This window comes from Hoplias malabaricus, chromosome 18 (genome assembly GCF_029633855.1).
Source record: "Hoplias malabaricus isolate fHopMal1 chromosome 18, fHopMal1.hap1, whole genome shotgun sequence".
Lineage (NCBI taxonomy): Eukaryota > Metazoa > Chordata > Actinopteri > Characiformes > Erythrinidae > Hoplias > Hoplias malabaricus.
This window is the reverse complement of record NC_089817.1, coordinates 24,426,249-24,448,438: the sequence shown is the minus strand read 5'-3', so window position 1 is coordinate 24,448,438 and position 22,190 is coordinate 24,426,249. Positions and strand designations below refer to the sequence as shown.

Genomic DNA, 22,190 nt, shown 5'->3' with positions numbered 1-22,190 from the left:
CAGATTCAAACACTCTCTTACGCGGCCATCTTTATTCTTCGGACTCGATTCATGTCGCACAAATTTTCCTTCGTTTACATTGTGTGTAAATGATTGGGAACCATTTGTTGAGTTACTCCACGTTGTTCAGCAAGTCCTTTTTTGCATTTCATAAGAATCTTTATCAACATCTTTAGATTTTCTAAACCAAAACTCATACATACTTTGGATACAATATTATCCGCAAGAACGGAGCAAATCGAGGCGCATGCTTTTGCAGCACTTTTTTCCTTGATGAAACTCTTAATGAATGCAATGGTGAAATATCATTTTCATTTGCCGTTTTCAAACACCTTCATTTTTAGGTACTTGTTTTTATTGAATAAAATGACAAGTGTGATTTTGAATATTCCACAACAGTTACTACAATATGACGAGCGGGACAATATTTGAATATTAAATTTAAATGATATAACTGCTTAAAATTATTTGTAAACATCAGCATAGCCCTTTTCTTTATTCTTTACTCAAAGTTACTGGCAGTGGCAGAAACAGGCATCTCCAGCTGTTAAACTCTGCGTCCTTATTTAGTGCTCCATAACGTTGGCCGGCCAGAGCCTCCCTTGTGGGGGCCCTTGACGCTTGCACTCAGACATCCAGTCACACAGTCTCTAGCAGAGACACACGCAATACACACACACACACCCACTGCAGCCCAGAGCTGGCTCTGCAGCACAGCTCAGCAGAGTGCGAGTTAGTGTGTGTGTGTGTGAGTGAGTTAGTAAGTGAGTGGAGTTACGAGAAGAACCTGGTGCAAGAAAAGTAAGCTTCCAGTGGAAAAAGCAAGAGGAAAGAAAGCCACACAGGTTTGGAAAGAGCGAGCAAGTAGGAGGAGGTGGAAGGGGTGGGAGTGACTGTTGGATTAGCACGTGCTAAGAGGTAAGCACCCTGGCTACAGTCGAGGCATCCGGACGTCCCGAGGGTGACGACAGCCACCAGGGCAAGGTGATGCAAGCGGACCTGAGATGACACTCTGCGCTCCTTCCTTTCTTCCGTCCTGCCACAGCTGTCTCTTCTCTGTCAGCTCTCTGTCTTCCCTAAGGCTGCTGCTCCCCCCGACATCCTTCAGCAAGCAGGGCTGAATTAATCAGAGGTGTCTGCGCTAAGAGGATCAATAGCTTACATTGTTCCATACAACCGGTGAAGCCGGCAAACACCTCTTTACTCGTGAAGTGTGTTCACAGTGCTCTTTCTGGACTCAGGGGGGTGTCCCACCGGTTGGTCCTGCCTCGTTATACTTTTCCATGGCATCCAGACGGATGGCAGAACAACTTAAAAGGGACGACTCTGTGCCTCGCCGGGCTTGCTGGAGGCACGGGCATACAACGGGATCTCTGAAATAAAAGCTTGCCTTTGAATGATTTGTGGAAAGAACGAAGGAAGGAACGAAAGGAAGAAAGTGAGAGGGAGGGAGAGACGGAGCCTTCTCCCCCTGTGGAAGACAATAATATGACTTCACGATGAGGATGTGCCAGAATGAATTCGACATCTTAGCCGGGAGGATTCCGCGGAAAAGGCAGGAAAGTGACGACTGCCACGCCACTCTTTGCTTTTTGTTTCTGCTCTACTACTACAGAACTGCTCTGGCGAGCATGCCCTGACTGTTTTCCCTCTGTATTCCAGCTTCTGTTTTCCTTTGATATCAGATGAGCCTTACATTCTTTAGCATTGACATGCTTGTTTTGTTGCCTTCGAACTGAACCATGAGCTTTCTCCAGAACTTTGGCATGGAGTAGAATGTCACAGAGGACAATGTGCTCTGTATGTTTGCTCCCAGCCTCCATGCCTTTGAGAAGCTTTGAAAGGACTTTCGAGGATGTATGTAAAGGTGTGGAAATAATGGCATTCTTCAGCCCCTGTGTGAGGGCCATTTATTTATGAAAGAGGAGCCACAGAGACCTCACCTTTGCTTAAATGAAGACTGGTCGCACTTACACAGGAAGGGACCAAAAAATGATGCAAGTCAATAATTTCCCCTTCAGGAGGCATTCCTGGATATGGTGAGTGTATGGTATGCTGCTGCGGATTACACACTGTAACACAAGAGTATTGTGAGTGAGCTTGTTGTTTTGGATCATAACATCATGATATCCCCTGTGTGGGGTCAATATTATTTATAGACCGAGCTTATAGAGGGATGAGCCTGGAGATTTGTATTAATCCTGAAGCAGACGTCCGCTTCATGAAAGCAAAGGTTTGTCGGCTGTGCTGATTTGGAAAGAGAGTATATGAGGTTGAGGCCTTTGTGTCGCTTCCTATCAGTCGGCAGGCCTTCGCCAAAGGGCCATGGCTTTGTCAGCTCAATGCGCTTCAGAGCCCCTGGAACTTAAAGGCCCACCGACCTGAATTCTCCATTAAATATTGCTGAAATATTCACAACAGTGAGGTAAGAGTGTTGTAGAATGTACTTGCTTCCTACAGCGCTCAAACACATTTACGAACTGAAAAAGCATATTAAAAATATACATATTTAAAAAAACTAAAAACAAACAAACACTACATCATTTAACCTTTTAATATATGGTCAGAATAAATACTGAAAAGAATTTTGAGACTCTTTTGCTCATTTACAGTCCATTCTCTGGCAGATAAATTAGGGAATATTAAATAAAGTACAGAAAATAAAGTAGAGAAAATTTCACTTCTCTTGAAGCTGTCTTGCTATTTTTAAAGTGCCCCAAAATCAACTACAGCATAAACAATTATGAAACTATCTCCTGCAGTACGATTTGTACGATTTGAAGTAACAAAATATTCTCCACCAAGACCAAGCACAGACAGATTAGGGCTCCCCCCACATGGATATCCAAACAAGCTAAACCCAGTTGCCGTGTTACACCATGGCGCTCACTGTCTTACTTCTCCATTTATATTCACTGCTTACATAAGTTTTTTTTGTTTTCTAAAATAAGGAAGATCAGCTGTTCTACTGACATTTGTTTGAGCTGCAACCATGACAACAGAGTCCGGATTGGTCAGCATGGTTTTGAACAACCTCTGATTAACGCATCACAGCCTTGAACTTTGGATTGAGTGTGAACTATGGAATTAATATTCATGGGTTTATAATCAAAAATCGAGGAGTCTGTGTGTGAAAAGGCCATAAAAAAGCAGTCAGGACTTTTTCACCATTGAAAAGTGCATAAATTGACATTTTTGACAGGGATTGTTTATTATTTTTTGTTTTCTATGAAGTGCAACAGCATTGTGATGACGAAACACTACTTTGTAAACACTGGCTGTTTCCCAAAACCAATAACACAAAGAACAGACTTGTTCTGTAGAAGATAGTTTCTGAGAAGAGCATATTTGTGATGCCACTGTGAATGATGGGACTTTTGGGTGGTTCTTGGTGGCAAGTCATGAATCCTTGGTTGAGCATTTTAACCAATTGTATGTATCCTGGAGTTTTGGAACGTAAAGCAAGAACACGAGAACGTAAAGTCACACAAAGCCACACTGAGAAAAAGCCGTTTCCTGAATTGCTTTATGCTCCATAGAGCAGGTCCCGCTACATGGAGGGAGCCATGTTATATTTGAATTGGAATAAGTATAGAATCTCTGAAACTTCCAGGCCAATAGGTGTCAGTATAATGTCTGTTTTCCAACATGGAGGAGATCACACAGCAATGTGATTATTAGTTTATTGTTGTCTAGGTCTTACTCGTGGTGAAGGGCATATGAGGTCCATATCTGACCACCCCCCAACTGAAATATAATTCTCTAGCCCTGCACGATCCTACAGAACCTCTCAGAGCCCCACCACAAAGACACTGGCTCCAGTGAATCCTTGCTTTTGGCTCCCTCCACACTTCTTGCTGTGTGTTTTGAGTTGCTCTGTGGTGACTGATGGTCTAGCCAGTCGAGGGTGTGGCTTTGTTTGCTCTTTGTGATTTTGTAAGACCACTTGCTCAGAAATGCCTTTAACACCTGAGTACGAACAGCAGGCGCTCGTGTCGTCACTGTGGCGTGAAAGCTGCGGTAAAGAAAACAGAAGGGCTATGAATCAGGCATGACAGGTGTGCTTGTCGACTTTCTGGTCTTTCTGTCTCTTCCTCTTTGACGTAATTGAAGCAGTGAGATTGACAGGCTGTCAACATAGCCAGCGGGGCCATGCAATTACACAAAGGCAACATGCTGAGCACAGTTCAACAAGGTGATCATTTCTTAACACTCATTGGTTTGGATTGTGACTGTGTGCCGGCGGACTGTGGTTTGCATTGGGGTATTTAGTTTGAATGGTGTTGGGTTCAGTTTCTTTGAAACTGTCTAGACAAACAGAGACGTCATAAAGTAAGAGAGGCACACCAGTACTCGCCACATGACACATGACCTTAAACACTCAGTGTGCAAGCCATACATTTCCACCCATACCTATAGTCCCTGCCAAGAACTTGAGAAGCAAACACACGGGACGTTTGCATTTTTTTTTTTTTTTCGCTCAGATGACTAGAGTTGCATAAGGTGGAGCTGTTTGTGCAGGATGTATAAATTATCTGCAAAGAATGCGCAGTTAGTAAGATGTTAACAGAAGATTAACCATGCTTAGTCAATGATTTCATAGTACACTACCCCTGATGTTTACTGTATAGTTGTGTGCAGGATTGCAGGCCCCTGTGGTTTGATACAGCTGAATTACATGTTAGAAAAGTGACCTAAATGTGCTGTGACGCACTTTAAATGCTTTAAATTCCATTTACTTTTTTAACAAATACAATGTTTAATATACTCCTAACCTTTTCTGTAATATGAAACATTACATGTTTTTGTGCAATAACAGTTTCCTAAAATTACAGTATATTTTATTTTATTTTCCTGGGAATTCTAGGAATTGGCATCTAGTAAGTTCCTCTAAAAGTAACTATCCCAGAATCCTCTACAGAAGTAAAATGAAAAGTTCCACAACATTGACATACAACATGCAGTTACGCAATCTGTAAGTTAAAGTTTAAAACAATATAAAAGTGCGATAGCAACCCTGATATATATATATATAACCCTGAGATACATAAATACAGTTTTTTTTCCCAACAGAGTACATGTATTATATACAGAGTATGTGTATTTTTGTACTTGTCAGTACCGATACATACTTGAACTAACCAATAAATAATTAGAAAATAATTTAGTTTGAGTCAAAACCATGTTAGGCAACAAACAGTGTTCTTGCAGTTCTTGCAATTCAGTGTTCTTATATATATACAGGGTGGCCAATTTATATGGATACACCTTAATAAAATGGGAATGGTTGGTAATATTAACTTCCTGTTTGTGGCCCCTTAGTATGTGGGAGGGGGGAAACTTTTCAAGATGAGTGGTGACCATTTTGAAGTCGGCCATTTTGGATCCAACTTATATATATATTTATTATTTATTTATTTATTTATTTCAGACAACGTACAGGGCCCAAGCAAGTGTGCATTTGACGTTGACTGAAAATGCTACTCCTGTGCCCTCTATTTGCACTGTTCAGGGTGGAGTTTACCTCCTTCAGATGGGCACATCCACATCCGGCTGCACTGATGTATGCCACAGCCCTAGGACACAGTTCTCATCTTTACCCCCTTCCTCCAGGCTGAGAGGACGTGATCAAATAACTCTGCTGTGTCAGTGTGGGTCTGAAGTTTCATGTGAAAAGGGGGCCAGGATCAACAGGTCAAATTAAAAAATAACAGCACTTAGCTTAAAGTATCTTGAAGTACAGAAAGACTTGGCTTTAAAACGGAAATGTGAAACAACATCAGCTTTTTAACCAACCCCCAGCACTGGGATGTAGAGCTGCTTTCTCTGAAGTGGTGTATCTCTATCCAATAGCTCTTAGATAAATTGGAGTTGTGTTTGTGATACATTACTAATCCTGCAGCATAATTTTCTCTCTTCACTAAATGAGATTAAATTCCATGAAATCCTCACAGAAATGTTCCAGACATTTTGAATAAATCTCTTCCTCTGGAGCAGTCCAGGAACAATTCCATTCCCTCGGACCCTTATCGGCTGGTGGGAACTGAAAGGCCAGTGAAAACAAGCCGCATCGCTGTTTGCAAAACAGACATTTCACTTTAGAGCCGCTTTCTCAAATGGCGCTGGAGTCATGAGTTCAGAGCTGAGACAAGCACATGATGCCTGACATTTTCAAAGACAGCAGCGCATCTTTTTTTTTTTCTTCCTAACTTTCCGGTGATAACAAACATTATAAGTTCATATTTGCCTAGAACCAGTTTACACAGGTAATATTGGCAAAATTTTATCCAGCATTACTTAGTAAAATTTATTTGTATTAAAGGAACACTAGGTAATTTTAAAGCTGTAATTATTTTAGTTTAAAGTAGCACTGAGTAAGATTTAGTTTTGTTACTCCTGAGTTCCACCTACAGTTGCAGAGTGCAATTCACTTTTACAGCACTGTCCAGAAATCAGGTGGGATGGTGGAGGGAGAGGGTTGTTTTCCTACCCACCTCCAAAAGTTACATAGTGCAGTTTCTGCAGTGCTGAGCTCATATTACCAGGCTCTGTCCTCTCTATTACAGGTCAGTGGAGCATCACAATGATTTTGAAGCTGTAATTTTGAGGTAAAAATATTACCCCATGTTCCTTTAAAATTACAGCATTGAAATCATTGAGATACTTTATTGACCTGTAATAGAGAAGACAGACTCTGCTAATTTGGGCTCAGCACTGCAGAAACTGTGCTATGTAACTTTCAGAGGAGAACAATGTGGGGGTCTTTGTAACCTTTTTGTTTTGCATTGAGCATGGTGGCCTTTAATTCACTAGTGTCTGCTCCAGTGTTCCATTTCTGTGGAGATTTTATTGGCTGTGAGCGCACAATCAGTACCCCTTAAAGTAGCTAACTGTTCTAATAACAGACCATTGGGTCTTAATTGTACCGTACTGAAAATCTGAATATTTTACAACACCAAAATGATCATGGGTGTGTGGTTATCTCTAAAAGAAAAAAAACCTGCAGTGCCTCATGTCAAATTATTAGTCAGACTGGACAGAGAAGAATTTTAATGGGATTGTCTCACTGAATAATTGAGGACACATGGCAGTCCAGCGCTCAGCAAGGTCCAAGAATCCTCGCTCTTTCATCTGAAAAGTGACTGTCCACAAATAGGTCAGAATAATCCTCAGCAATCTCATACAGGATCTGACCAAGGGGGCTCTGATTTCAGGTCCCAAATGCACATCTCTGTTCCACTGTGTTTGAAGTGGAATTATGGAGCTTTTTCTTTCCTTTCTGTATGTCTAAGTAAAGCTGCACCTAAGCAGGGAATTTACTATTGATAGCAAAAGTAAGGCCAGTAAATGTTTGTTCATTCATTCATTCATTCATTGTCTGTAAGCACTTATCCGGTTCAGGGTCACGGTGGGTCCGGAGCCTACCCAGAATCACTGGGCCCAAGGCAGGAACACACCCTGGAGGGGGTGCTAGTCCTTCACAGGGCGACACACACTCACACATTCACTCACACACCTACGGACACTTATTTGAGTCGCCAATCCACCTACCAACGCTTGTTTTTGAACCGTGGGAGGAAACCGGAGCACCCGGAGGAAACCCATGTGAACACAGGGAAAACACACCACACTCCTCACAGACAGTCACCCGGAGCAGGACTCGAACCCACAACCTCCAGGCCCTTGGAGCTGTGTGACTGTAACACTACCTGTCAAAATCAGTTCATTGACCTGTAATGGAGAGAATAGAGCCTCTTTCGTTGCTACCCCCACCCCCTTCCCTTCACCATCCCCTTTATGTTAGGACTGTCCTGTAAAAGTGTATTACACTCTGCAACTGTAGGGGGAGCCCAAAAACTGAGAAATCTTCGTTTGGCAAATCTTGAAAAATAAATATAATTCCTTATATCTTTAAAACACAAATGAATAGGCCATATATACACACTTTTCTTTCTTTTCTTAAACAACATAAAATACTGCTTAAAAGTCTTAGATACCCTAGCACACTGTGTAAAACAATTTATCTGGACAATAATTGTGTGTTGAAAGTAGGGGTGGGCGATATGGCCCTAAAATAATATCATGATATTTCAGGGTGTTTTGGCGATAACGATATTTTTGGCGAAATGAACAAAACACTGAAAAATACTTTTATTAATTTCAAGAACACACTAATGAAACAAAATAAAGATTAATATTAATTGTATTAAATATATTTAATATATATTTACAACATTAACTGGTTTTATTTATTTAAACGTTTTATTTCACTACAAAGGTAACAGTTTCAAATATTTAAATATAAAGAAGTGACAAAAGAAATGAGTAAACATTTGTTTTTTTTTTAAACAACAGTAATTTACCAAGATTCTGCATTAATGTAACATAAATATTTAACACACAATCAAAGTGCAGGAAAAAGTAGTGTTTACGTATAAACAGTAAAGGAAACAGTTATTCAAAATATCACAATTATCACGACATTGATTTTTTTAATCATTTTTAAAAATATGACGATATTATCGCGAACGGGCACAAAAATAGGGCACAGCCCTAGTTGAACGCACAGTAAATGCACATGCTGGGGGAAATTCATTCATTCATTCATTCATTCATTCATTATCTGTAAGCGCTTATCCAGTTCAGGGTCGTGGTGGGTCCAGAGCCTACCTGGAATCACTGGGCGCAAGGCGGGAAGACACCCTGGAGGGGGCGCCAGTCCTTCACAGGGCAACACACACTCACACATTCACTCACACACTCACACTTACGGACACTTTTTGTGTTTTTGGACTGTGGGAGGAAACCGGAGCACCCAGAGGAAACCCACGCTGACACAAGGAGAACACACCAACTCCTCACAGACAGTCACCCGGAGCGGGAATCGAACCCACAACCTCCAGGTCCCTGGAGCTGTGTGACTGCGACTGCTGGAGGAAATGCTGTGGTGAATTCATTCCTGTTTTAAGGTGCACACAGTGTGGACACAGATGTTCAGCTGCACATGAGCTGAGGTTCATGCTCAATGCCAAGCATTTGACCTTAGAGCGTTGGAGCTGTGTTCCTTGGAGTGATGCAGCACAATACAGAGCTAGTGGCTTTAGTGTTCCAGTACTAATCATCTGACCTCTGAACCTGCCCTCATGGCTGAATGCCATCTAATCTTTACAGCAATCTTTCAACATCTGAAATCACTTTGGAAATATAGCTGTTCTTCTCACTTTGCATTTTTGTTTTAACGGGTATTTTTGAGTCTTTTATAAAGGCTGTAAATGGATTATTGTTGTTTAGTTTCATCCTGTTTTTCTTTGCCTTTGTCGAAAACATATATCTAACAGAGAATCTGATTATTAATATCAGGAGTTACAGCCGTGCTGTTAACCTTCAGGTTTCTCTGTATGCTGTTGAGGAGTCCAGTTAATGTCAGCAACCAAGGTTTCTGGAAGAATAGCTAAGAATTGGTCAGAACACTCTAAATTGGTCAGTTTGGAGCGGACACTGCTTAACTGGCACTTTGTGTGTGGTTGTTTGTAGTGCTGTGTATGATTATATTTATATTCCTCATCAGTGTTTGTGACAAATAAATTTAAACCCTGTGCTGAGGCTCCAGGGGCTTTAGGCTGTGCTCCAAAACACAGCATGTAAAAACTAGTGTTGCTAGGTCTGAAGGGAGCCGAGACAGGTGTGTGAGTCTGTATTTTTGGCAGTGTTTTTGTGTGTGTACAGGGCAACAGGGCCACGTTAACATGCCAGTCTGACTTACACACTGCGGAAAAGTTTTTTTGTCAATGGCAGATTTCAATATTAATGTATTGTTCTATGTGAAACAAACATGTTATCACTGTGATTACAGAAGCAAGGGTTTATTTGTTAGTTCAGTGCTATACAACTCAATTTAACCCTGTTATCAGCGTTTTGTGTTTCTGTCTCGCCATTATTTCAGCTTCCATTATTTTGAGTTACATTAGATATACATTAGAGTTTTTATTAAACACCCAAGTTCATTCTGAGAAGTTTGTTGCAATTTTTTCCAACATTTAAAGACTGGAAAGAGACGATGATTTTCGAACTGAAACCACAAGGAAACTTCTTTCTCACCTCTTAAAGGAACACTAGGTAGGGTTAGTTATGTTTGCTCCTGGGCAAGTTGCAGATCGTAAATCACTTTTACAGCACTGTTGTGAAATCCAGGGGAAGGGAAGGAAAGGCGTGAGGGTGGTTTCCTACCCTTCTTCAGAGGATACATAGTGCAGTTTCTTCAAAGGGTCTGTTCTCCCTTTTCCAGGTCAGTGAAGCATCACAGTAATTTTGAAGCTGTAATTTTTAATGTAAAACTACTACCTAGTGTACTTTTAAAGATGGAAACGTAAGGGCTGCTTATTTGAAGGATTTGAAGGTGTGCCAAGTCGTACATATTTATTTGGACCTTTGAATAATGGTCTCCTGAAAAATGGCCAAATGGTGTTTAATGGACATATTGACTGGATAAGGAAAACATCTTGTACATGGAAACAAATAGAACATTCAGAAGTGCAGGCTTTGTGCTGATTATACAGGGGGTAGATTGAATGTAAATGTGTTCGATTGTGTATTTTTGTGTAATTAAATCTGTAAAATTGCATCATTACATTTGCGTAATGCACCAAAACAAAAGCAATATCTTTCTACGAATTGATATTAAAATTTTAATAACTTGCTTAAGTGAGATGTTAAGAAGATGTGTATATTGTCACATAATTAAGTAACTTCTTTATGTTTCATCACTTCATTTCCAACCATTTAATTAAGAGCTAGATTCATTTTACAGTTCACTAGACTCTCATTTCAGCAATTTTATTGCATGTGTGTAGTCCTGTTATAGTCCCGCATGCTTGGTTGTTCTTCTTCTCGTTAGGGAGTGAGGTTATCCACACAACAAATCATTCCAATCTGCAGCGAGTAGCAGCTTTATGCCCCTCCCACACAACACCCCTGCTCAATTGTGCACCGTCTGCTCCAGCTGTGCACCGTCCCCTCATCACTAAACCTTCATTTTACTGAGATGGATACACACTCTGCTTTCAATAAAGAACTCTGAAGGGCTTCAGTGGGAGACGTTGTAGCTGCTCCTCAGCTGTATATTCATATGATTACATATGGGCACCCCTGATCAAATAATAGGTTCAGGGGATTTTCCAAAGGAAAACCTGGTCAACCGAGAAGACCTCTGCTTCACAGTTGTGTAGTGGCCTGTGCTCAATCTACAGCAAATGAATATATTATCCTTTTTCAGATCTGTTAATAAATAGATATTATACCAAAAAAAGTGCAAAAATAACAATTATATTTAAAAGGAATGTTAGGTTGTACATTGTTACCTCTAGCAGTAGGTAGCAACAGCGGCAGCAACTCAACCCTTAACCCTGCACCCTACGCTTAACCCTGCACCCTACGCTTAACCCTGCACGCTACACTTAACCCTGTACCCTACACTTAACCATGCACCCAACCCTTAACCCTGCACCCTACACTTAACCCTGCACCCTACACTTAACCCTGCACCCTACACTTAACCCTGCACCCTACACTTAACCATGCACCCAACTCTTAACCCTGCACCCTATACTTAACCATGCACCCAACCCTTAACCCTGCACCCTACACTTAACCATGCACCCAACCCTTAACCCTGCACCCTACACTTAACCCTGCACCCAATCCTTAACCCTGCACCCTACACTTAACCCTGCACCCCACACTTAACCCTGCACCCTACACTTAACCCTACCCCCTACACTTAAGCCTGCACCCAATCCTTAACCCTGCACCCTACACTTAACCATGCACCCAACTCTTAACCCTGCACCCTATACTTAACCATGCACCCAACTCTTAACCCTGCACCCTACACTTAACCATGCACCCAACCCTTAACCCTTAACCCTACACTTAACCCTGCACCCTACACTTAACCCTGCACCTTACACTTAACCCTGCACCTTACACTTAACCCTGCACCCAATCCTTAACCCTGCACCCTACACTTAACCCTGCACCCTACACTTAACCCTGCACCCTACACTTAACCCTGCACCCAACCCTTAACCCTACACTCTACACTTAACCCTGCACCCAACCCTTAACCCTGCACCCTACACTTAACCTTACAGCCAACTCTTAACCCTGCACCCAACACTTAACCCTGCACCCTACACTTAACCCTGCACCCTACACTTAACCCTGCACCCTACACTTAACCCTGCACCCTACACTTAACCCTACTTCAATCTACTTAACAGCTACTTCAATCTACTTCTCCCTGTATCCATCATTTCATTTTCATTAAAATCCCTCCCCTCTGCAATTTTTTTACTGGGATTTTATGATGTTTCATAAAATTCCAAAGCAGCGGTGGGCCGCCCACGCGATATGAAACAATGTCGCTTTTTCACCTTATAAATTACAGCTTAAAAATCATCGTGATGTTTCATTGACCTGAGAACAGTCTCTGTCATTGCTACTCTGTGCTCGACACGGCAGAAACGACAAAGTGTAACTCCTGGAAGAGGGTATTTATTTATTTATTTATTTATTTTACATTCTACATGTTTTGTGCTGGTTTGTGATATAAGTATATATTTTTTTTATATATATATAAGTGGTCCCTGTGTTTTGTACAGTAGCATAACAAATAACCAGTACAATAAACTAGTCCTAGAGCTATTTATATTAAGGTCAATTCAAACAGTAAAAAAACAACCACATCATGACTCTGCAGCTTTGTTAGAAATATTCAGTAACAGTATTTGATATTAGATGAACATCAATAGGAAATGGCTAAAATATTACACTGTCCTCTTCTAACCTTGGCCTATGAGAAAGGATCCATACATTTCATTCTCTGAGTAACCAAACCATGAACACATGATGCGGAATATGTTTAGATAAGTCTTCCCTCATTGACATCAGAGTGGCCACACCTTCAGTCTGCAATTGTGAGGGAAACAGGAGCAGTTTTTCATCAGCAGGACCTTCGTCTGAATGAGGAGCTAGGATAATAACTGGTGCTGGAGCTAACTCTTATTTGTGCACTATTTGGACAAAAGGACACCCAATATTTGTTCTAATAGTGAAGTTATTAATTGGTCATTTCTCCACAGAGGAGGTTCTGCGCTTCTGAAAAGGCTTTACACTGAAAGTAAGAACACTGTTGTGAGGATATAACTGCAGTCTGATGATACTGGACGATTAGATCTAGAGCACAAAAGCAATCACAAAGGTACTTGATGGTGCTCTCCTACCCTGCTCCAAAAGTTACATAGTGCAGTTTCTGCAGTGCTGAGCCTAGATTAATAATGTCAGAGGCTCTATGCTCCCTATTACAAGTCAGGAAAGCATCACCATGATTTTGAAGCTGTAACTTGAAGGTAAAAATATTATGTACAGTTTAATTAGCATTGTCTACAGCAGCTGAATTACACAAAACTTGCACAAACTGCCCCCCCCCCCCCCCCCCCCCCCAATTCTTAATTGCATTTTGTTGTTCAAATCTTTGGATAGAAACAACATGACCACATTTTCCTCAACCTCAAAAGATACACTTTTCCATTCTGGGCCACTGAAAATGTTCAACCGTCAACACTGGCCCTTGTAAAACCACTGAACCACACTATGTTGTTATTTCCAAAACAAGTCTCCAGACCGATGGCAGTGCAGATTGCTTGTGGGCCTGGACACAGGTTGCGCTGTGGTTTGTGTTGGGCCTTTTTTGCGTCACCGCTGGCCTTTGGGTAGTTTTAGTGTTTGGGTTTAGGGTGGGAGAGAGCATTGAGGAGAGGAGGGTGCTGTGGTTGTTAGTGCCACATCACTGCAGTGCCTCCTGCCTCGCTGCACTGCGCTCTGCCGCTCCGGAATGAGATCGAAGTCCGTGGTGGTGTCGCCTCTTATTTAATTAGAGTGCAGACACAACCTGAATCAGCAAATCCTGAAGCCTGGGCCCGTCCGTGGAGCTCGGGCTGTTTGGAGGCACTGCATTTCAATGCATCACTGATACAAAATGTCAGCATGGACTGCCTCGAAGACCAGAGACATGGTGTTCTAATAGGTGACTAATAAAGAAGATAAACAGCAAGAAATCTGCACCCTACCTCTCATTTCTCTACTCTTTCCTTCCATTGAGATGGAGGTGTTGCCAGTTCCTACCTGCTGCGTGTCTCTCAGGACTGTCAAGCTGGGAGGTGTGGCTACAATCGAAATGTTATTAATATGGATATTAAACATGAGCTAACATTTAAATTCCTACAGTGCAATGTGAAAAGAGGAATACAGAACAAACACAGTTTTGGTTCTTGATTTCTCATTGTACACCCATCCTTGCATTCACCTGGTACTTGAGTGTAACTGTAAATTCTGGACTTTCATAAGTAAACGTGTGGAAATAATTCAAGGCAATGTTCACGGGTTTAATAAAAAGATTCAGAAGATATGTCCTCACCATTTGCCAGTTCTCTAGTCTGTTTGTGTGCTAGAAACTGTTTTTCTTATCGATTTGATGAAAGGGAGGCCTTCAGATCGACGAAGAGACCTCCAGACATTAAAAAGCATGAACAAAGATGAGGATATTGCTGTATTCCAGCTCCATAGGTGGGTAATATTGACTTATTTATGCTGTTACAGGTTACTTACGGTGGACCTTTTGTAACAGTGATATTTTGTACTTGTAGTTCTAGTATAAATAATAATAAAAAATACCTGAGAAGAATTATTACCCAATGTGCCTTGTGTTATTTTGGCTCATAATAAAAGCATACAATTTAAAAGTGATTAAAATATAGACTGTAAGGTGAACCAACAGAAGTCAATAAACAAAGCCTTCCAGCGCCAAAAAAGCACAGTATTCAGAGTCCTCAACCTGGTTAGTATTTATGCTGTGTAGGCTATTTTTGCTACTTTCTTAAGAAATCACTTTGTCCACGTTATCAGCAGACACGACAGATTTGCTGGCAGCCATGGAAAACACACTCTCGCTATCAGATCTTGTGTTTTGAAACAAAGTATCACGGTCTGTTGCTTTTGTTGTGGCCTCACAACCGTGAATACCATTCTCACAGCTTGAATGATTCTTTTAGGCTGTTTTACGCATGTGGCAGTCTGCGGGAGCTCATAAGAAGGCATTAAATAACTTTTGCACGCAATAGATTCAGGGAGTGCCAAAATGAATTGTAAAGGAACCGAAATATCACAAATAACATGAACATTTGTTGTTCAGCTGTGAAATCCAGGATTCTCTCCAAAAAAGAACTGCATATTTAAAGCTTTAAGATGCTGACAGAGCTGGTGATTTTTTTTCTTTAGTCCTGGGCGGTACGGTGGCTTTAGTGGTTAACACGTTCGCCTCCCAGCACTGGGATCTTGGGTTCAAGTCCCGTGTGGGTGGAGTCCCATCTGGCTGGTGTCTGCGTGGGTTTCCTTCGTGGTCTCCGGTTTCCTCCCACAGTTCTAAAACATGGAGATTAGGTGAATTGGCTCTAATAACTGTCCTGGTGTGTGAGCGAATGAGTGTGTATGTGCGTGAGTGGATTGACGCTCTATTCTGGGTCAAAGCCTAGTGCCTGGTACAGTCCCCCAGGTGGATGGTCCTGATTGGCCATTTGGCTGCCACTTCTCACCAGTGTGAGTGTTGATTGTAAAGTGCCCTTGGGTTTCTAAAAAGGTTCTATATAAGTGTAATGTTAAATAAATAAATCAAATCTCCTTCAGATTTGGATTTTAGTTTGGAGTTGCTGTGTTTTTCTGGTCGGTGTACCTTTCATTAATTGGTTTTCCATTTCTAATCCTGCAATAGAAAAACGGGAACGACCCATTTCTCTATTTTGAACGATACAAATATTGATTTAAGCAAAACAAACTGTTTTCTCCAACATAATGAAACTAAACACAACAAAAGAAGAAAAATGAATATAAACAAATATTCATTCATTCATAGATTCATTCATTCATTATTTGTAAGCACTTATCCATTTCAGGGTCGCGGTGGGTCTAGAGCCTACCTGGAGTCATTGGGCGCAACGCAGGAATACACCCTGGAGGGGGCGCCAGTCCTTTACAGGGGAACACACACTCACACACTCACACCTACGGACACTTTTGAGTCGCCAATCCACCTAGCAACGTGTGTTTTTGGACCGTGGGAGGAAACCCACACGGACACAGGGAGAACACACCAAACTCCTCTCAGACAGTCACCCGGAGAAAACACTCGCGGACACAGGGAGAACACACCACACTCCTCACAGACAGTCACCCAGAGGACACACTCGCGGACACAGGGAGAACACACCACACTCCTCACAGACAGTCACTCAGAGGAAACCCACGCGGACACAGGGAGAACACACCACACTCCTCACAGACAGTCACCCGGAGGAAACACTCGCGGACACAGGGAGAACACACCACACTCCTCACAGACAGTCACCTGGAGGAAACCCACGCGGACACAGGGAGAACACATCAAACTCCTCACAGACAGTCACCCGGAGCGGGAATCAAACCCACAACTTCCAGGTCCCTGGAACTGTGTGACTGCGCCACCGTGCTGCCCTTGATCAAATATTCATTAAAATATTTTTTTTTCATTCCTGCTTGTAGCTGATTATGGATTGGGCTGCGTATTTTTGCCAGAACTGGAAGTTTTTAATGCTAATAGCGCCATATATTTCGAAATTACTCCCCTCGGTGTAGGCCAGAGGACCACCAGGTTCGTGGCCTACTCGTGATCACCGACCGAGTCTGAATGAGTGCTCACCTCCTGCTCACAGTCTCTCCAGGAAATGTCTCTGCTTTTAGAGATGTGACTCAAGTCTGTTGTAGTGAGACAGAGTGTGAGAGCAGGGAGAAGAGAAATGGCCGAAGTCTGACATCCTGACACAGACTGTCCAGCCAGTCGGAAATATCCTCCGTGCCCCTGCCTCTCTGCCCAAGCAAAGAGGTTCCTTTCCTCCTCCACAAAACACACAGTTTTTGCTGTGCCAAGCTTTTTTTTTTCCCTGGGAATACACTCGGTTCATTTAACAGGAGACATGCCCTTCCCTTTTATGTTTCTGAAGGGCGTTTTAGTCAACGTTGTGTTCAGTTACAGTCTTTATTACTGTATTCTTTTTTTTTTCATATCCTTGAGGCACAGCTTTGCAATTCAGAGTTTATTTTCGTACTGAAATCCCATAGAATGATCGTTGTTTCCAGTTCTGCGTGTTTCTGGAAAATTTTGTTTCCTTTGACACATATTTTCACATAATATTGTTGATAAATATGATTAAAGATTTTATCGTCCTTTTTGTTCAGTTTTATGCAACTATTAGAGCACAAGCCTAGAATTCTGGGTAACTTCAGAACAGAGTGGCACCAAGTTGTTCACAGAAATCATTTGACCTCAAATAAACAAACATAACTCAACGCTGCCCCTGAAGTTGTTACCCAGTTGATGTTTGGTTTGTTGCAGGGTAAATAACCTGCATCACCCCAAATAAAGATGATCAGGTATTTCTATCATGATTTTATGTTTAATGTTTGTTTATTTGAGCTCAAGCGGTGTCCATCACTGATAGGTTGCTTGCAAATGACGTCACATCACTGTGTGAACAGGAGATACAGGGCAGGAAGTGAATTTATACATAGGGAGTTTATCACACGCTCTCATAAGGCCAGTGATTGGCGACGTTTAAGGTCGCTCAAAATTCAGCCGTATCAAGATCCAAAAAGCTATTGTTCAGGAGCTTCCTTTTCAGAAGATTTGTAGATGATGTTTTATATCTATCACCACCGCACAGCCACAGCACCAGCAGAACTGTCTGAAACACAACACTCACTTCTCACAACCGCATGAGGCTGAAATCAGCTTTTTATTCTTCATTTGTACCGTTCTGCTCGCCTTGTCGGTGCGGTCTGAGGCGTGAGTATTGTATTTGCTTCGTTCTGTGGGTGTCCACAACAGTTACCTTAAATAAACAACTGAAACATTAATGTCGACAGGCGACATTGGTGAAAGAAAACAACACGACGGCTGTCGTACAGCACCTTGGTATCGAGGTCGAAAAACAGTTCTGTTACTGCCTCGATAGGAGCTAATCTTACAGTTCAGTTCAGTTTTGCTCTGCGTAACATTAGCATCACTTACAGCATATGTTGTGACTTTCTGTTTGTTCGTTTTTCACGTAACATCGTGTAAACTAACACAATACAGGCTCTTCGCCTCAGTCTCCTCCATCCATTTTTTTCACCTTTTACTCTCCATTTAAAAGATTAACCAGCTCCAGAGAAATAATTACAATAAATTGTTAACGAAAATGATCTGTGTAGCACATAATCATCAACCGACAAATTATGAATATCACTGGCTTATTGGATGCATTGGCGTGTCCTTGGAATTTCATCTAATGAAGGACAAACGTAGTCTTATAGCTATGTCTCCTAGACTGAACCCTTCTCAGTGTTTCATCTGAATGTATCTATTTCCCAATCACCCTACAGATCTTTAAAAATATGCCTTAAATAAAACGTAATGGAACTTCTAACTGAAGTCAAATTCTCAGGCATGTTGTAACCCGTGAACTCATAACTGCCTTGATACCCTCTCCTATGTTTATGAAGCACCGTGTTGGTTGAAAGGCTCTGTGATGTTTGTGTTTGTCCTGTACGTGAGTGTGATGGGGGGATCCTTGTAGAATTAACTGTGAGTCATGGACATCCCCTGAGATTCTCTTGCAGTATCCCATATGCTGGATCCTCATAGACTCAGATCTTCCTCCCAGTCACCCCTCCAAACTCAGTGCAGTGATGTCACAGGGGGAGAGTTTGATTGGATTAGGGTTAGCAGCAGCGCGACGCACTTCTTCCTGCCAAAAACGTCTAAATCCATTACCGCAGCCATGCGCAGAGCTCCTCGCACTAAGGATGTTCACGCCACTGTGCCGTAATCGGGGCCACTCCTTGCACTGTAAGTAATGTGCGGATTAGTCACTACAACGCTGATGGAAACTCCCTCCCGGGCTTTCGTGCCACGACAGCGCTCAAATCCACAATGCAAATGAGGCTGCAATCCTCATGCAGCATGAGAGCCTGCCTAAATATATAGAGGGGCTTTGTATCACTGCATTGTGCAATGAATAACTCTCCTCACCACAAAGGAGACTAGTGATTATAGCTGTTTTGTAGATGTTATAAATTATAAATATGATCCAAACAATATTCAGTGCATTATGTCATATAAATACCAGTTCTGTTTACTGGCTTCCTTGTTAGGATGATTTTGTAGGGCTAAGCAAAGTAAGACTGCTACACTTTTAAAGCAACACTATGTCATTTTTACTTTATAATCACAGCTTCAAAACCATAGTGATGCTTCACTGATTTGTAATAAGGAGAGTCTCCCACTCATCACTGCAGAATCTGCACTGTGTAACTTTTGGAGGAGGGTAGGAAACTACCTCCTTCCCCCTTCTCAGTCTCCTTGATTTTAGGACAGTGCTGTAAAAGTGAATTAATGTAACTGTAGCTCAGGAGAATATACAGAATCATATGTAGTGTATCTTTAACGTTAACTTGAATGTTGACATGGTTTCCAAAGCCCATTCTTCTCACTAGAGATGGTACTTTGCGACAACACCAACTACATTTCAGGTGGGGAGCTGTGGTAGTGGAAACTAGTTAGGGGAGGAGAGCAGAGTAGGTATCATGCAATGGCAAAGAGCCATACCTACTATAATTGACCCTACTTGGCTCCACCTGCTTTTTGGGACCTGGTACCTGGTAGCATTTCAACCCCCCCACCACCTCCCCACCCAAAATGTAGCTTGTGACGACATAAATCACTTCTCTAACAGGAACTGCGAACTTTGGATTCCACAACAATGACAATTGTTTACTTAATGTATATTCACATGTTGTTGCTGTGTTTTGAGACTGAACACAGTTTAGCCATGTACCTTAAACTCACAGGTAGTATAAAAGTACCACGTTCCATGTACCAGGAATCTTTTTCTTTTCCAAACGGAAAAACAAATGAAGCAGAATAGAGCCTAGCTGAGTCGAGTAGGTACTATACAGTGGAAAAGCACCATTTGTGCATTGTCCCTAATCACTAGTGTGTGTGTGTTCACTAAATGGTTAAACGGTTAAAATTAAAGTATTAAACACCCGTTTTTATAAATGAGTTATGGAACTATAAAGAACCGTGTTTAAAGTTCCCAATTATAATAGCAGCTTCTTTCGTCACACTGTGGGCCAGGTTAGGGACGCTGCATTTCTAAGACTGCAGGGAGTTCTAGTAACTAACTCATCAGAAGAACAAACTGTCCCCATATGCCAGAGGATGATGTACTCAGGCTGTTTACATTTTCTCAAAAGTCCATTATTACCTTATTTTGTTCTTAGAATAAGGCCATTGTTTCTCCGTGGATTCAGCACACATTCATTAGTGAGACGATGATGAGCCCCTGGGGGAACTGTGCAGAATTTTCCGTCTGGGAATGTTGTTTTAAAGAAACATATTCCCAGATGCAGATGGGGTCACAGGAAATGATGGTGGTTGCTGGGGTGCCTCCTGCCCTGTGTTTGGCCAGGCAGGGTTTGGCTCAGTGGTGCTTAAGGTCCCTTAAGACCTCCACAATGTTAGAAGATACCTCTTCTAATGATTGAATTCATTACTTATATGGGCTTTCAGTTGTGTGCCTTCATTAAAAAGCCCTGCCAATAGAGGGAGCAACAGCACATGAGTCTAAGGTCACCAGGCCCAATGACAAGAGTTGGTTAGAGAGGTGTAAAGCCCCCCAGCAATGGGCTGTTTTTCTCCAGAGAGATGCTGCTCTTTCCACATTTTGGAATAAGCATGAGCCTTAATAAGTCAGAACCGTCCAACACAAGGTTGAGGTTTATGTGGCTGCATGCAAACAAATTTTTACAGCAAATCCTTTTAGAATAATAGAGGTTGTTCCTTCTATTAATACCTATTCTGAAGGAAAAAAAAAAACGTTGGGCAAGATGGTATGAACATTTCGGCCTTAGAGTGTAAATCCGAAGGTGGCACAACCTTGCTAACTTTAGCTCTTGATTATGGTCTTGGAGATATAGAGAAGAATGTGATAATGGCAGTCCAAAAAACCACAGCCGAGCCTGTGAAAGCAACCTTGGTTAGGTCATTCTGGCTGTTTTCAGCCATCACATTGTGTTGGGATATTGTTCCCTTGACAGCACCTACTAATTAGCACTGGCAGAAGGCGTTTGATTGTAGCCATAGTTTATTTTTCAGCATTTTGTGTGACGCAGAAGGGATATTTCTGGTGGCGAGGTGACTTAACCTTTTGCTCTTATGCAGTCTTAATCCTTGTCCAGGTGCCAGTTATCTCCAGATCTCCTCAAGAAGAAGAAGCAGAAGAAGTTTGTGCTTCTAGTCAAGACCTCATCTCATTTAAACCAAGGAAATTCACTTGAAAAGTGTGCATTACGGTCTTCTGGCAAAAATAACCCAATTTGCATGCTCGGTTGTTCACTGATTCCAGTTGGAAAGGCTTGCAGTAAGCTTGATTTGAAATCATACAGCCAAAGAGGGAAATTTTCTAAATGAGATAGTCTGTTGAACTGTAAAATCAGACTTACTGCTTTACCAGCTGAAGATCCAGGGGTACAAATTTGATCTGACAGGTGGCGGGGGGCGGGGGGGGCAACCTAGGAAGGGTAAAGTCAACATCAGTGAAGGACTCGGCTACAAAAAATAACATCTCTTAATAGTTCACACACATTAGCATTTCACTGGAAAACCCAGCAATGAAACAATGAAAATGAGTTGTCAAGCTATTGGTCTTGTAAAATATTTGTGTTGATGTGTATGTAATGGCTAAAGCAAGCTAACAGAACAATCACTTTGTGTCCTAGCATTCTTACACATTTATCAACTACGACATGAACTGATGAAGAGAGTTAAGCCCAGATTATTACTATGTTGCTGTAGTGCTAGTGTAATTATGGAACTAATGCTGCAAATCCCATAAACGTGCTAATAGATAGTCCACAATAATAATAATAATCAACTTCTGTTTGTTTAACAGCAAGTGAAATCATATAGATAGAAAAAATAGATTTTTTAAATAGTTCTCAGGAAAAATCTGAAATTTAGAACATAATGTGTTGTAAAAAAAAAAAACAAAAAAAACAAAACA

General features: G+C 41.6%; 1 protein-coding gene across 3 annotated transcripts in view; it reads left to right on the top strand.

Moving 5' to 3' along the window:
- LOC136674370 (3',5'-cyclic-AMP phosphodiesterase 4D-like) overlaps positions 1-22,190 on the top strand; it is a 280,825-nt gene that overhangs the window by 173,970 nt on the left and 84,665 nt on the right. Inside the window, exon 1 of one of the 3 annotated variants that reach the window (XM_066650367.1) lies at positions 900-2,039. The exons of the other annotated variants lie outside the window; for them this stretch is intronic. Within the exon in view, the coding sequence (XP_066506464.1) occupies positions 1,954-2,039 (86 nt within the window). The 5' untranslated portion in view covers positions 900-1,953. Of the gene's footprint in view, positions 1-899; positions 2,040-22,190 lie in introns of those variants that run through there. 3 annotated transcript variants of the gene reach the window in all.